This window comes from Bubalus kerabau, chromosome 4, assembly GCF_029407905.1.
Source record: "Bubalus kerabau isolate K-KA32 ecotype Philippines breed swamp buffalo chromosome 4, PCC_UOA_SB_1v2, whole genome shotgun sequence".
In the NCBI taxonomy this organism is placed as follows: domain Eukaryota; kingdom Metazoa; phylum Chordata; class Mammalia; order Artiodactyla; family Bovidae; genus Bubalus; species Bubalus kerabau.
In genome coordinates this window covers 26286368-26302531 of record NC_073627.1, presented here as the reverse complement: position 1 = coordinate 26302531, position 16164 = coordinate 26286368, and the positions used below count along the sequence as shown (strand labels likewise).

At 47.8% G+C, this 16164-nt stretch overlaps 1 protein-coding gene across 1 annotated transcript; it reads left to right on the top strand.

The window, feature by feature from the left end:
- The first annotated feature begins 499 nt into the window (after nucleotides 1–499).
- HOXB1 (homeobox B1) lies at nucleotides 500–2409 on the top strand. The gene is made up of 2 exons (XM_055579989.1): nucleotides 500–1079; nucleotides 1532–2409. Exons 1-2 carry the CDS (start codon nucleotides 500–502, stop codon nucleotides 1858–1860), a joined length of 909 nt encoding a protein of 302 aa, XP_055435964.1. The 3' UTR covers nucleotides 1861–2409.
- Nucleotides 2410–16164: the final 13755 nt, after the last annotated feature.

Genomic DNA, 16164 nt, shown 5'->3' with positions numbered 1-16164 from the left:
GTGAGGTGAGGGGGGCGGTGGTGGGAAGAATGAAGGGCAGCTGGGTTGAATTTGTCCAAATCTAATAACCTAGGAGCCTATTGAAGGCCTTGGGGACTGAGAGGGGAGGAAAGTCTTGAATATTCCTCTAACTTTTGCCCCCTCTCCCTCTGGTCCCTTCTTTCCAAAAGTCTTTGAAGAAAGATGTTTTTGACGCTTCCATGTCGCCCTCAGATGGATGGGCTGCGGGTGATTGAAGTGTCTTTGTCATGCTAATGCTTGGGGGGTGATGGATGGGCGCTGGGGCTGCCAAACTGTGGCCCGCTGCGCCCATTGGCCTGAGAGAGATCACATGCACCCTTCCACCCCCACTCCCTACCCCCTTCCTGGGGGAGCGCTGGCCCAGGCGAGCTGGGTTAGGCCATGGATGCAAGCTTCGGTGCTGTGACATACTGCCGAAAGGTTGTAGGGCAAGAGGGTGTCTCCCCCAAACGGGCCGACCCTCCTGCGGCCTCCACGCATGGACTATAATAGGATGAACTCCTTCTTAGAGTACCCACTCTGTAACCGGGGACCCAGCGCCTACAGCGCCCACAGCGCCCCTACCTCCTTCCCCCCGAGCTCGGCTTCTGCTGTTGACAGCTATGCAGGCGAGACCCGCTATGGTGGGGGGCTGCCCAGCTCTGCACTGCAGCACAACTCAGGCTATCTGGCCCAACAGCCACCCTCGGCATTAGGGGTGCCCTTCCCCAGCTCTGCGGCCTCGGGGTACTCCCCGGCTGCCTGCAGTGCCAGCTACGGGTCTTCTCAGTACTACCCTCTGGGCCAGCTGGAAGGAGATGGAGGCTATTTTCATCCTACAAGTTACGGGGCCCAGCTAGGGGCCTTGTCCTCGGATGGCTATGGAACCGCTGGAGTGGGCCCAGGGCCCTACCCTCCACCGCAGCCCCATTATGGGAACGAGCAGACAGGGAGCTTTGCACCGGCCTGTGCTGATCTCCTCTCCGAGGACAAGGAATCGGCCTGCGCGTCAGAAACGAGCACCCCTACAGCCCAGACCTTCGACTGGATGAAGGTTAAGAGGAACCCACCCAAGACAGGTAGGGCTCAGACATGGCCACCCCCTCTCTGGGGGCTCAGAGCGGCTCTGCTGCTTTTGCACTGAGGTGTCCTGGGCGGGGTTCCTGTCTGCACCACCGGGTAGAGGCAGGTAAGAGCACTGTGCTCAGTCTCAGGTCAGGTGGGGTCTCTCCACCCAGTGAGTGCCCAGTTATCCTTAAGAGTAAGTCTCCAGACACACCTCTACTTCGATCTGTGTGCTCAGTGCAGGCCTAGGACCTGGTGTTCAGAGGAGGGGGAGCTGGGGGGTGGAAGTGTGGGGGGCTGCTCCAGGTTGCCTGGAGGGGTGCCTGGTGATCCATGGAAACTTTGAGAGCTGAAGCTGGATAGAATGGTGACTGGGGGTGCAGAGCTGCCGGGGCAGGGGGGCGGTGGGGAGGGGAAGGAGAAAGAGGAGAGAACTGACGTGGCCCTTCTCTTGCCCCGCCCCTAGCGAAGGTGTCCGAGCTGGGCCTGGGCGCGCCAGGTGGCCTCCGCACCAACTTCACCACTCGGCAGCTGACCGAACTGGAGAAGGAGTTTCATTTCAACAAGTACCTGAGCCGGGCCCGGAGGGTGGAGATCGCTGCCACCCTGGAGCTCAATGAGACACAGGTCAAGATATGGTTCCAGAACCGGCGCATGAAGCAGAAGAAGCGGGAGCGGGAGGGAGGCCGGGTGCCCCCAGCCCCTCCAGGCTGTCCCAAGGAGGCGACTGGAGACGCCTCCGACCAGTCCACGTGCACCTCCCCGGAAGCTTCGCCCAGCTCTGTCACCTCCTGAACTAAACCTCCCACCCGGGACTCCTCGGCACCAGAGCACCAAGGAGTCCTGTCCAGCTCTCTCCTCTGTTCTCCCTAATCTCAGCCTCAGCTCGACTATTTAGCCTGGGGCGCCAGTTCAGAGCTGCCTTTGGGAGGAATGGGGGACTGCTTTCCTCCAGTCTGGGCAGGGTGCTGATGGCTGGGGACCCTACCGGACCAGAGGCACGGGAGACCCAACCTGTCTAATGTGAGGGAAGGGCTTCCCTCTGCCTCTAATCTGGGGATCAGCCCTCGGGTAGGGTGGGAGCAAGTCCCAACCTCCCGGGTTCTCTTTTCCCTTCCAACTTCCATTTGTTCAGTCCAGTGCCTTTGAGCTTCGAGGACTCTCCTCTCCTGCACTCTTATCCTAACTCCCCCTTCTAGGCCCGGGACAGAGAGAAGGTTTCCTGTGTGGGAGGTATTTGGGTGCTGGCGTATGACCAAGGCTTAATCTCTCTAGTTGCCACAGACCTTACAATAGCACCAGCTGCCTTGTGACAGACCAAAAAGCTCCCCCCACCACCCCCATCGAACCCTATTAACCCCCTCCTGGCACATTTGTATTGCACTAGCGGCCTCCAGAGGTTGTTTTCTGAGACCTGTCCCCCCCTCCACCCCCCACCCGCGACTTCATCTCGAAGCTACCAAAATGTTTTGGAACTTGGTACTTCAGAGACTTCTGGAATGTTGTTTGAGGCTGGACCCCAGCAAGCCTCTACCAGGAAGGCGCAGGCTCGCCCCAACTAGTTCCTCCCCTATTTATTGCCTCCTGGAAAAGCCAGGACCTTCTTCCTCATCTCCACCCCCACCCCTGGTGCAGCCCAGGGAGGCCCAGGTGCAGGGAGAGCTCCGACCAGCATCAAGCATTTCTCTGAACCTTGGGACAGTGGAGACACCACTCTTTCTGGAAACCTGAGCCCCAAGCAACCGGGTTCTCTCTGTACCTCCAGCTACCTCATTTCAATAAATTCTGTTTTCCCCTCCTCCCGCCTCTTCTGCTCCTCTGTCTAGGGGTAAAGGAGGCTCTCTCCAAGAGCGCTGGGGTGGAGAAATGAGGAAAGAGTAGATGCAAGTTGGTTGAGTTGGAAGCATCTGAGCTTTATGATCTCAGTTGGGTAAAGAGAAGGACTTACTGGGTGGGGCCTAAGCAGAACCGGGCCCTAGGTTTCCTAATCTGACAGCCGTCAGCCCTCCGGTCATTGGAGGAACGTGGGAAGACCTGGAGGGAAAAGGCGGCGGGGAGGAAACAGTTTGGAGACCTTCCAGGGAGGAGAAAGGCAGGAAAAGAATAGTGGATCTGTTTGGAGAGAACAGAAAAGGGTGTGCAAAGAGGAGGAAGTTGGGGAAAGGGGAAGGGAAGGGCCCCTCTTCCCCTTCCCCCTCTTCCCTCTCCCATATCCAGAGCGAGGCTTGGCATAGAGTGGGCCTCAGTAAATATTTGCTGGGAAGACTATGTACTGTCCCGTTCCCGCCGATTCTAGCTTAGAGAAAGTCAGAGGGTGCGTCGCCCGACAAACCAGACTGGCACACAGGTTAACCCTTCCACTCCCGCCCCCAGGCCGGCGCCTTTCCACCCAACCGGGACATCGGCGCCCGGGAGCCGGCGCGGCTGGGAGACTCCGGCCGTACCCGCTGCCTCCGAAGTGCGGTCCATCCGGCTGACAGAGACCACCCGGGTCTCCAGCGCTGGACGGCGCGGGAGGCGCGGAGAAAGGGCCGAGGGGTCGGTGCGGTGCGGGGGAGACAGCGGCAGGTTGGAGCCCTGAGGGCCTGGGGTGGGTGGAGGAGGTAAACCGCAGTCCCGCGATGACCTTTTTACCTCGAAGCGCCCCGAGGCTTTCCAAACAAGCCGACACCGCGCCCACGCGGGTAGCAATTGTCTCCCTGCGGGTCCCACTGACCACAGGTCCCCTTTGGTCGCCGGAGACGGGGGCAAGGAAGGGGGCCAGGGTCGGGCAGCGCCGAGACGGTAGCAAACCGTCAGCTTTCCCGCCCTGAAGTGCAGTCCAGAGAACGCGGATCTGCGGCTTCCCGCCCGGTTTATTGATTCCGGGGAGCCCGGGAGCCCCAGTGCCTTGGACCAGGACAGCTGGGAGCGGGCAGCAGGAACAAGGGGGCATCTTGTCCACTCCATCTATTGATCTCTCGACCTTTCGAAGGAAGACAAGGAGCGAAAAAGACTAGCAGTGTGTGCAAGAAACGCCGAGCATTTGCTTCCTAATGAAATTGGTGCTGTTATAGGAGAGGCCAAGTTATCAATAATTGCACAGTCCAGCTGGAGAAGAAGACAAGTGGTTTGGAAGAGGAAGCTCATATTTCCCAGAAGCTGATGCTTTGCCCTCTGTGTTAAAAAAAAAAAAAAAAATATATATATATATATATATATATTTGCTTTTCTGCATTTAATTGAAATTGCCACCAAGGTCAGTTTCCCCAAAGGGGTCACCTTGACAGAGGGCACAGAGCAGTGTCTATGGAAACAAAACTCCCTTTGCTTGCAGCCATTCGATGTCAGCTGATAGAGCCTTCTGGTTGGGGTATTTCTGGATCCTGTAAACTTTGGGCCACTGGGCAGAAAATCAAGGAGGAGGAAGGACCTTTTGTTAGAGCAGGACCCAAAGGATGATGACCCTGGACCTCAGACTGGGGCTCACAGGGCCTAGGGGAGGTTGATCTATTGGGTTTTTGGCCAGCAGAAGGAACCATTTGATCCCCCCACCCCATGGAGGGTTGAGGGGCAAAATTCTCTGTTAACAGGCTTGCTCAAAAGAATCCACAATACATCCGAGCGCCCCCCATCCTCTTTGATCCTAACTCCTTTCCTGCTTTGTACTCTCCCCAAATCCTACTTATCTGAGGCCTCAGACTGATCCACACGGAAGATATTTATTGCAGAAACAAAAGGTCACTATATTTTCCTATCTAAAATGACAAAGGAGTGGTTGGTACAAAAACAATCAAACAAGCAAAAACACATTGTTAAACTTTCCAGAATAGATGACACGCTGCTTCCTTCATAGTCTCCACCATGCCTTTCAGATAGGTGGTTTTTTTCACAGCCATTGAGGGGGCAAAGGGAATTCTATTTACCAGGAAATCTGAAAACACATTTTCTGCAAAATTTAAAGGCCTCCATTCCAACACCTCCATTTACAAGATCTCCAAAAAGTCTCCTGTTTTGAAAAGAAAACTCTTGAAATAAAGATAACCCCCCCCCCCCTTGATTCTTCATGGGGGGAAAGTTCTTCTCAGGTTGAAAGTTTGTCAAGGTTTCTGAGGAGTAGCTCCCGGCCCCTCCCCCACCATGTAGCCTCCGCTCCACCCAACCCTCTGCACCATCTGTTTCTCAGCCCTAAGTGTGAACTTTTCCTCTTTCATTTGCTTTTTTTCTTCAGCGTTTGTTCTTCCAATGTGAGGCCCTTTGATCTGGATGAGAGAGACAAGAAAAAGAGATTTAAAAAGGCCTTACTTTTAACGTGGATGTCTTTGTTATGAATATTCCTTGCACCAATACCACTGGGCTGCTGGAGGGGAGTTGGTGGGATGGGGCGTGGAGGAGGTGGGGAGGCTAGGGGCATCTCCTGATGATAAGAGCACAGAGATCCAGATGAACCTGAGAGGAAGGCCAAGATACGTGGGTTCAAATCCTTCAGAGGGTAGGGTGGAGTGAGGCTACATGGTGGGCCCTGCTTCTCACAGCCTTGTGGCTTTGGGCAGGTTGCCCAGTTTAATTTTCTCCAAGATGGGCATCTATTTCATAGGGTTGATATTAATAAATAGGTTTATATGTATAAAATACTAAGGAGCAGTCCCTAATAAATAAATGTGAGCCATGATAACACCTATAATTATTAAAGGGAACATATCCCTAATCAATTCCAGGGTACATCTTGACCCTTTGGGGTACACACACATTTTCACTTCTCACACTCATGTCTTGTCTGATCCCTGAATGGTGGATGAGACTAGGGACAGGTTCTCGAGCTAAGGACAGGTAGAGGGGATTCCCTTCTGAGCGCTGAGAACACTCAGGTGGGTCTGGTCGAGACCCTTTCCTCCAGCTCTCAGCCCACTCACCGGCAGAAGAGGAGAGTTGTCCTGGGCCTCCAGCACTGTCTCTCCCTTCTCTACTGGGAAAGTGAGTCGGAAGTCCTGAAGGCAGACACGTTGAGTTCCTAATTTAGAGTAGTGGAGGGCAAGGGCTCTGTGAAGCTTAGTTTTCAGTGTGGTTCCCCTTAGTTTTAGTGTGGTTCTCTTATCGGCTGGGTGAGTGAATTTATGCCAGTTAATCAGTTTCTCTGTGCTTCTGTTTCTTCAGATGTAAAATGAGGGAAGTTGAATAAGTGAGATACAAGAGACATGCTTAGATAACACTGCCTGGCAGTGTACAGTAGAGGTTTTCTATTTTAGGTATTCATATAAGACATTTTTTATTGAGGTGTGCTTGGCCTTGGTATTCTAGAAGCAGACATTCTCTAACCTTCATCCTCCAGCACCGTACCTGCAGACTCATGTGGTACCATAACCATGGAATTTGCTGCTGGGAAGTAAAACAGTTATGAATGAAAATGTTCAGGGTAGCCCCACAGAATACTAGTTCATAGCAAGTGCAGCAACAGAATGAGACATACTTTGGGCCAGACAGTCTCATTGTATAATTCTGGGAGCACATTCTCACTGTTGTCCATGACTTTGGCAGCCCCTGCAATTGTGCCAGATTTTATTTTGTGATGGTTTGGTCCTAGCTCTATGAACTTCCTTGCATGCCCTCTTTTATATGACTCAACCACAATATTCCAGATGCTTCATCTTTTGCAGTTTCATAGAACAGGAGTTGGAGATGCAAAATATTTAATGTCCATTCCTGGGAGAACAGAATGGCTCAAGCAGCTGTTGACTTCCATTCAAAGTAGGACCTCTTGGCCACTGTCATTCTCTTCATTGGGAAATAAGTAAATCAGGTGCTACAGAGAAGAAAAAACATTGTAGGAAGTCAGGAGACCAGAGCTTCCTCGACCAAGGGCGTCCTTGAATCAGTCACTTAACCTCTCTGTGCCTGCTTTCCCAGTCTTTAATATAAGTTGCATTATCTCACTTCAGCTTTACTCATCCTTCCTTCTGATAATAGAAGACGTAAGTGGGAAAGAATGTTAAACTTGGTCTGGGATAGGGGGTGGTAGGGAGGGGTGGGGAGAGCATCATGTTGTATGTATATAGCCTACAGGCTTAGTTAGAGCTAATTAAGATGACTTTCTCCCCCACCCACTCCAGTCAGTTTCCTCCAGCTCTCAAGATCAGTGGCCTGGGTCTAGACAATTCTGAGCCCTATAGCCCTTTCTACCTGGAGGGAGAACTTAGGAGGGAGGGAGCCCCACAAAACATGTGCTTTCTGTTCCTCAGAGGCCCCAAAGCTCCCTTCAGTTTACTCTGGCCTGACAGCTCTGTTTCAACCCCCACCTTGGAGATGAGGCAGCTCAGTATTTACTCAGCCAGAGAGGTTTGCCCAGAAGCCTGGCCTCCCCAGCCAGCTCCTGCTGGCTCTGCTCGGCAGCCCCCACCCCCTTCCCTTCCTGGTTCATGGAGAGTTCAGCCCTGAATGGCTTGCAGCCCCCCACCCCCCAGCCCCAGAGGAGCTGCCTGTCCAGGGGAGGCCAGAGGGCGGGGGAAGGGTCCCGGTCGTGGGGTCATGCCCTGGTCTCTCCACTCTTGCTGGACCAGTGCCTGGGCCTCCCAGAGGAGAGGCGACTCAGCAAATGATTGTCTTTTTGGGGAAGGGGTGTATGGAGATTGGCTAAAATGGGACTGTCAGGTTGGGGACATGATCCAGGACTGCAAAGGGCCATGTTATTAGTGTCATTGAACTACATCTAATGGTAGAAAAATTTGGTAAACTTGTAATAGCTTGGACTCTCTTTCCAGAGATACTAAAAGCCCCAAGACAATAAAGAAGTGACATGCATGTTATCAGCATCCACATATGAAAATAGCCTCTAACTTCCTGTTTAGAGTGTAAGATGCATGAAAGCTGAGATTTCGGTTTTGCTCATTGCTGCATTTCTAGTGCCTTCAACAATGCCGGGAACATAGTAGATGCTCAGTAAATATTTGCTGGACAAGTGAATATTGAAGCAAATTCCTCTTGTCTAGAAGTCGATCACTCACCAAAATGGTGTTCTGAAATGATGTCATTTCAGACGTTTAATTAGTCCAAGAGCGTTACCATGATCAATGGATTCATACGAAAATAATGAAAGTAGGGCGACAGATGGATGGGGACCTAGGAGGCATTTTCTTCTTTGACTTCCGTTCATTCATTAAAGGTATTTATCTCAGGCTAATGACAGAGTTCCCTTTGCAGCTCCAGAACAAGTGTGCTCCCAGGGCTCACCCATAGAGTTTTTGTTTGTTTGTTTTGTTTGGGCTTCCTTTACTGTAGCAAGTGTAAACTCAAGAAAAGACTCAATTTTAGAAATGTCAAGGGTTTGAAGGCCCAGCTGGATGTTTAGATTGGTAGAAATGTTGATAGAAAATAAAGAAACTGTCCTTCTGTAGGGAGATCTAGGCAGGTGGTTCCGCTGTGGACAAGCCTTCCTTTCTCTTCTGCATCACTCAACTCAACTCCACAGAGTGCGGTGTCCTTTATACACCAATGGACCAAGGTTTCCTTTTCTGAAAATGTTTGGGATGTCCTCCCCTTCTAGGCCCAATAAAGTGAAATCACACACGGGAGTGCTTAGGTTTGTTTGGGTCTGAAAGAGAACATTGAGGGGAGCATTACTTTTAATGCTTAACGGAAGTCAAGGGTGATAATGGTTATCTACTGGAAGTTTCTCAGAACTCTTGGGAAGATCATCCATTCTGGTATGGTTAGTTACCATTGTTGGAAATTGTTGGGCATTAATGACATCTTCTTGCTTACTCCCACTGTAGCCCTACACATGCGGATCCTGGTCACCTAACTTAAAGCAAGAAAAAGGAAGCGGAAAATGTCATGGAAAAGAAAAAATCACCTCCAGTCCCTGGAGTTCTTCTCTGGGGTTAGATTTCTAGATCAAGGGCCCCCTAAGAAGAACGGAGTTGGGGGAGGGAATTCCTCAGCAGTGACCTGAAAAAACTCAAAGGTTCAAGGGTCCTAGGCATGGTTCTGACAATTTTAACCAGAGTTCTCTGATTCTCCATTTCAGACACAGCCTTTGCTGGAAGCTAATGTTTTGGGGGCTGGGGAGCCTGAAGAGGCAGAAGCTGGACATCAAGCTGTGCAGAAGAAAAGCCTCCGAGGCATGTGTGAAGAAACAGGCTGGCAGTTGGCAGAAAGAGCTGTCCCACGATCTTCTAGAGCCCCGAGCTTCCCACCCTCCACCACTTCCAGTTACTCCACTGTCTCTCTACTTCACTCAGACATTTTTCAGAACTCAGTTTTCAATCCCCACCTTTGGGGCCTGGCAGGAGGGACACTACCCTGAGTTAGAGGAAGGCAGGAAGGCCACGCCTTCTCTGAAGGATGGGTGGGGTGAGGCAAGTTCCTAATCCTGCAGGGGGTCTGTATTCAGCAATTCAAATTCAGTGATTTGGGTGCATTGGATGGGGATTGCAAAGACACCTTTGAAAGGGTTTGCATGCTTGCCTTGCCACGCATTTCAAACCCCGTTGAAATCCACACCTTGACACATTCCCAAAGAGACATGCCAACTTCTCTCACACGTTCACAGACCTATCTATAAACAAGCATAGTTACTTGTGCCTCCGAACTACAACCAAACAGACCTTGTACACAGTTCTGCACACGTGGCTGCAACAGTCAGAGAAAGCAATCTGGGGAGACAAGTATTGTTACCTGCGTGGGAAGGTTCTCTTTCTCTTCTCTCTTTGGAATTTATGTTTTGACTGTTAAGTGGTATAAAATGAAGTTTTGAGGAAAAGTTGTCTGCATAGAGGTGAAAAGAAAGAGGGCCTTTTACTCACTTTTCTCTAATCCATCTCTACAGAATCCCCAGGATAGAAATGAAAAGGAAGGAGGCAAGTTATGAGTCATTTCTCCATGTTGGGTGGCATGTGGCTATGCACTCAGTGGGAAAGCAAAATTAAGAGAAAGTGAAACAAGCAAACAATCCCAAACAGGACTTCTCCTTCACAGAGTACCAGAGATCTGGAGGGCTGATTTTTTTTTCCCCCTGGTTTTTATTTGGGTGTTTGGACCAGAGTTCAGTAGACTTTACCTGAGTTTTCCTACCTTGAGTAGAAAAAAGAAAAAGAGCTTGTGCTTATCCCTAGAATGTAATGATGAAGAACAGAGAGACAGACACAAAACAAAAGAAAGAAAAGCATCCAGTTAGTGCTCAATATTAGTCCTTGCTTTGGGTTCTTCAACATCCTATTTAAAAAAAAAATTCAAAAGTGTGTTAAATAAATCTACCAAAAATAATCAGAGTGTCTTCCAGAATCCTCCCTTTATGAAAAACTCCCTCTGTTTTACTAGAGAAAAAACTTTGTTTTTTTTTTAAAATTCCTCTCTTTGAATACTGTCTCTAAGTCAAAGGGTTGTGGAAACTGGAAAAATGTTTTGCTTTACTCTTTCTTTTCCTCCAGCCCTCTTATACATAGTTCTCTGAAAAACAGGATCCTAGTTTGAATTTAACTTAATCAGTACAAAATACTTATTGCTTTTACATCTTCTGCATTGGCCAGGGGCTGAGCTGGTCCCAATCTCAGATTTCTCCCTTGGAAAACAAGAAAAGACAGGATTCTCTCTCTTTTCTCTCTCCCCAGAATTCTCAAGTTTAGTTTTCAGTCTTATTTTTGGTGACAAGTGTAAATGTTTGTTCAGTTGCTGAGACATAACTCAGATTCTTCTCTGGGGTCAGGAGTCCTCTTCCATCCTCTCCTTTCAACTGAGGCAGGGCTCCAGACATAGATAGTTTTTTTGAATCAGAGTGGGTCTCACTCAGCACCCTTTCTGCCTCTTTCCATTTCAGCCTGGAAATGAGAGCTGTTTCCTGAATCATAGGGTCCATTTTCTCTTGAGGTCCGAAGCTCTTGATTGGGAAAGGAGAGAGAAAAGCTCATGGGTCCCTAATATGTGTGAATAGTAATCTTTCTATGTAGACTTTCCTTTCCTCCCAACACACACACACACACACACACACACACACACACACACACACACACTTCTGCAAACTTAATGAAGGGTTTTTAAGGTTTAAAGGATTGTAAAGGCAAAAGGGAGAGGTGTTTTTGTTCAGACCTCTGGCTGCTGCTAAGTCACTTCAGTAGTGTCCGACTCTGTGCGACCCCATAGACGGCAGCCCACCAGGCTCCCCAGTCCCTGGTATTCTTCAGGCAAGAACACTGGAGTGGGTTGCCATTTCCTTCTCCAGTGCATGAAGTGAAACATGAAAGTGAAGTCGCTCAGTTGTGTCTGACTCTCAGCGACCCCATGGACTGCAGCCTTTCAGGCTCCTCCGTCCATGGGATTTTCCAGGCAAGAGTACTGGAGTGGGGTGCCATTGCCTTCTCCGAGACCTCTGGCAGATGTTGCCAAATTCAGACTTAAATTGAAGAAAGTAGGGAAAACCACTAGACCATTCAGTTATGATCGAAATCAAATCACGTACAATTATACAGTGGAAGTGAGAAATGGATTCAAGGGATTAGATCTGATAGACAGAGTCCCTGAAGAACTATGGATGGAGGTTCATGACATTGTACAGGAGACAGGGAGCAAGACCATCCCCAAGAAAAAGAAATGAAAAAAAGCAAAATGGCTGTCTGAGGAGGCCTTACAAATAACTGTGAAAAGAAGTAAAAAGCAAAGGAGAAAAGGAAAGATATACCCATTTGAATGGAGAGTTCCAAAGAATAGCAAGGAGAGATAAGAAAGCCTTCCTCAGTGATCAGTGCAAAGAAATAGAGGAAAACAATAGAATGGGAAAGACTAGAGGTCTCTTCAAGAAAACTAGAGATATCAAGGGAACATTTCATGCAAAGATGGGCTCAATAAAGGACAGAAATGGTAGGAACCTAACAGAAGAAGAAAATACTAAGAAAAGGTGGCAAGAATACACAGAAGAACTATACAAAAAAAAAAGATCATCACGACCCAGATAATCATGATGGAATGATCACTCACCCAGACATCCTGGAATACGAAGTCAAGTGGGCCTTAGGAAGCATCACTACTAACAAAGCTAGTGGAGGTGATGGAATTCCAGTTGAGCTATTTCAAATGTTGAAAGATGATGCTGTGAAAGTGCTGCACTCAATATGCCAGCAAATTTGGACAACTCAGCAGTGGCCACAGGACTGAAAAAGGTCAGTTTTCATTCCAATCCCAAAGAAAGGCAATGTCAAAGAATGCTCAAACTACCGCACAATTGCACTCATCTCACACGCTAGTAAAGTAATGCTCAAAAATCTCCAAGTCAGGCTTCAATAGTACATGAACCGTGAACTTCCAGATGTTCAAGCTGGAATTAGAAAAGGCAGAGGAACCAGAGATCAAATTGCCAACATCTGTTGGATCATTGAAAAAGCAAGAGCATTCCAGAAAAACATCTACTTCTGCTTTATTGACTATGCCAAAACCTTTGACTGTGTGGATCACCACAAACTGTGGAAAATTCTGAAAGAGATGGGAATACCAGACCACCTGACGTGCCTCTTGAGAAATCTGTATGCATGTCAGGAAGCAATAGTTAGAACTGGACATGGAGCAAAAGACTGGTTCCAAATAGGGAAAGGAGTACGTCAAGGCTGTGTACTGTCACCCTGCTTATTTAACTTATATGCAGAGTACATCATGAGAAATGCTGGGCTGGATGATGCACAAGCTGGAATCAAGATTGCTGGGAGAAATATCAATAAGCTCAGATATGCAGATGACACCACCCTTATGGCAGAAAGCGAAGAAGAACTAAAGAGCCTCTTGTTGAAAGTGAAAGAGGAGAGTGAAAAAGTTGGCTTAAAACTCAACATTCAGAAAACTAAGATCATGGCACCTTGTCCCATCACTTCATGGCAAATAGATGTGGAAACAGTGACAGACTATTTTTTTGGGCTCCAAAATCACTGCAGATGGTGACTGCCATGAAATTAAAAGATGCTTACCAACCTAGACAGCATATTAAAAAGCAAAGACACTACTTTGCCAACAAAGGTCCATCTAGTCAAAGCTATGGTTTTTCCAGTAGTCATGTATGGATGGGAGAGTTGGATTTTAAAGAAAGCTGAGCACAGAAGAATTGATGCCTTTGAACTGTGGTGTTGGAGAAGACTCTTGAGAGTCCCTGGGACTGCAAGGAGATCCAACCAGTCCATCCTAAAGGAAATCAGTCCTGAATATTCATTGGCAGGACTGATGCTGAAGCTGAAACTCCAATACTTTGGCCACCTGATGTGAAGAACTGACTCATTTGAAAAGACCCTGATGCTGGGAAAAATTGAAGGCAAGAGAAGAAGGGGACAACAGAGAATGAGATGGTTAGATGGCATCACCGACTCTATGGACATGAGTTTGAATAAGCTCCGGGAGTTGGTGATGTACCGGGAGGCCTGGAGTGCTGCAGTCCATGGGGTTGCAGAGTCAGACATGACTGAGCCACTGAACTGAACTGGCAGATGTAGAGAGAAACACCTTCCCAATAATGAGATACCATTAACTACTAACCCAGCTTTCAAATCAACATTGCCTTTGGATATTTTGATGACCATCTAGCTGCTTCTTAGCTCATAGAGAGAGATGGAATCTGTTCCCTTCTCTCTCTCCCCACATACTTCCTGAACATAATCCAAGAGTCTTTTGTTTCTCCTTAGGTGAGTAAGTTTCCCAAGATGTATCACTGCTGAAGCTGAAAACTGCTGGGAATTCCTTGCTTATTTCAACCTCACTGATGTCCATCTGAGAAAGACTTAGAGAATGAAAGTGGGACAAATAAAAGTGGGCAAAAGCACAACAAAAAGCTTGGATATGGAAGGAATGTAAAGACTTTATCCTTTATACCCTCATTCAATCTTTACTACCATATTCTGGAGTTGGCACCACTTGCAATGGGGAGATCACAATTTATAAGGGAGATTCCCCTGATTTTGAACTGCTTTATATACTAGAAAATACTCCTTTATATGGAATAGGAGTTTGTCTCCTTAGGACTTGCATGTTACTCCTTTGCTGCCTTCTGGAGGCAACCCACAGCTCTTAATTGCTTTTCCACAGGCTTTGTCTCCAAATATTTGAAGGGAGCTGTCATGTATACCCCTCGAGTAATATACATTTCCAGTTCCTTAATTTGTTTCTCCTAAGACCTGCTTTCCAGATCTTTCCTCATCCTGCTCTTTCTTCCTTAGTTAATATTTTCTACAAAACAAAGTATCTAGAATTGAGCAGAAAATATAAAGTGTGATTAGACCAGGTCTAAGTAGAGTGGAAATTTATATCCCTCGATCTGGGCACTATATTTCTGTTGGTACAGATAGGTAGCTTGAGCAGGGAAAGACAATGAAGTAGGCTGGTGAGAAATGGGAGGAATCCTTTCTCTCTTTCAAACTGTGTCCATCTACTTGACCTCTAGGGCTGCATTAGTCACTGATACTATGATCCAGACAAATCCCCAAGGTTGGTGAGGAAGTGGCCAGATTGGTAGCCATTGTGGGGAACAAACATTTGCTGAGCTGAGTCTGTGTAATTTGTGAGAAGAGAAAGGAGCATTAGAGTAGAGAAACAATGTGGAAGGTGAGAAGGAGCAGCCCTCTTATCTCAAGAGAAGGAAGTGCATATTTACCTGGGCTAAGACAGCTTCTCCCGTTCTGCTGTCCAGGTAACGCTACTTCTTTGGCAATGCTTTTTCCCTACTTCCCTTCTTGGCGGCAGCTGTTATTATTTTTGTTATCGTTGTTGTTATTGACATTTATATAACACTTGGCTATTAGCCTTTACATCTCATCACATCTCTGGGAGGTTAGTATGATCATTGTTCTCACATATGAAGAGCCCAAGGCTCAGAGAAAATAAGTAATGTACCCAAGATCACATATCTGAAAAGCAACATATCATTTCCTTTTTCTGCCTCTGACCCTCTAGAATTTATATGTAAGTCCACATATCTGGATGCAATGCATTTAGGATGTCAGCCTGTCTTCCACCTCATCCTACTCTTAACCCTGCCTTAGCTCTCAGACCACCAGTTGTTGTTAACAGAGTCTGAAGTCACTGCTTTTTTCCTGTAGAAGAAGACAAATCAAGCAGACTACCCCAATATTCAAGATGACCAGGTTTAACTAGGGAGTGTGTGTGTGCATATATACGTGTGGGTGTAACCCTTAAAGATCAAGAATTCCTGCAAATAGAGTCCAAGTCACATATTGGTTGACTCCTGGATTCTATGAAAACCCCTATGGTCCAGGGCTTGTCCATTATGGGAGGTTTTGCTTCAGGAATCTTCCACTTAGGGGGGGTGTCTTCTCCAAGTTTGAAAATATGTAGGCACTTTGAGCGTAATTGACCTTGATGTTGAAGGGTTCAGGTTTGGCATATTACAGCAAGCCTGAGGGGAAGGGGGCTATTAACATGAATTTGGGAAAAGGTTCTCATTGAGAACCCATTACGATGGGTATATGAATGTTATGACTTCCTAGGTACTAGGAGTTGTGATACAGGGATGGATAAGAAGTGGAGGTTTTCAGCTTTTTTGCCCAGGTATCTGCTTTCACGTGAATCAGCCTCCCCCTACACCTCTCCTGTCCCTCCCCCACTCAATTGGAGATCCTGATCATGGTAGACATATAGATCAGAGCTTTGAAGCCTTTGAGTAATAAGCAGATCAAAAATCTCCAACTCCTTCCACCTGTGAGCCTCCTGGCACTGGCCAACTGAGTCAGGCTCAAGGCAGCCAGAAAGGCAGAAGCCTAGAGGCCATGAGGAGCTTCCCCTCCTGTAGCTCAGTCCTGATCCTGGGGACTAACAGAGTGGTTCTGACAGCAGAATTAACATGATGGGAAGTCTAGGGTGAGACAGGAAGAGGAGAGAGAAGGGACACAGTTGGATTAGGGTCTGGCATCTACTCTCCTGCTTTATGCAAATGTTGCTTTAGCCCCAGAGAAGCCACATTCCAGGACTAGTTTGATGTTTATTTAAAAATACACAGAATTTGCAAGCCATCTGGAAAAGGCTCTGAAGAGGCTCCTGATAAGGGCATCTCACCATATCCCAGCAGCAGGGCAGTAAATCTAGAACATGCAGAAACATCAAAAAAAGCCCTTCCTTGATCAGATGTTGTAAAGAATTTGCCAAGTG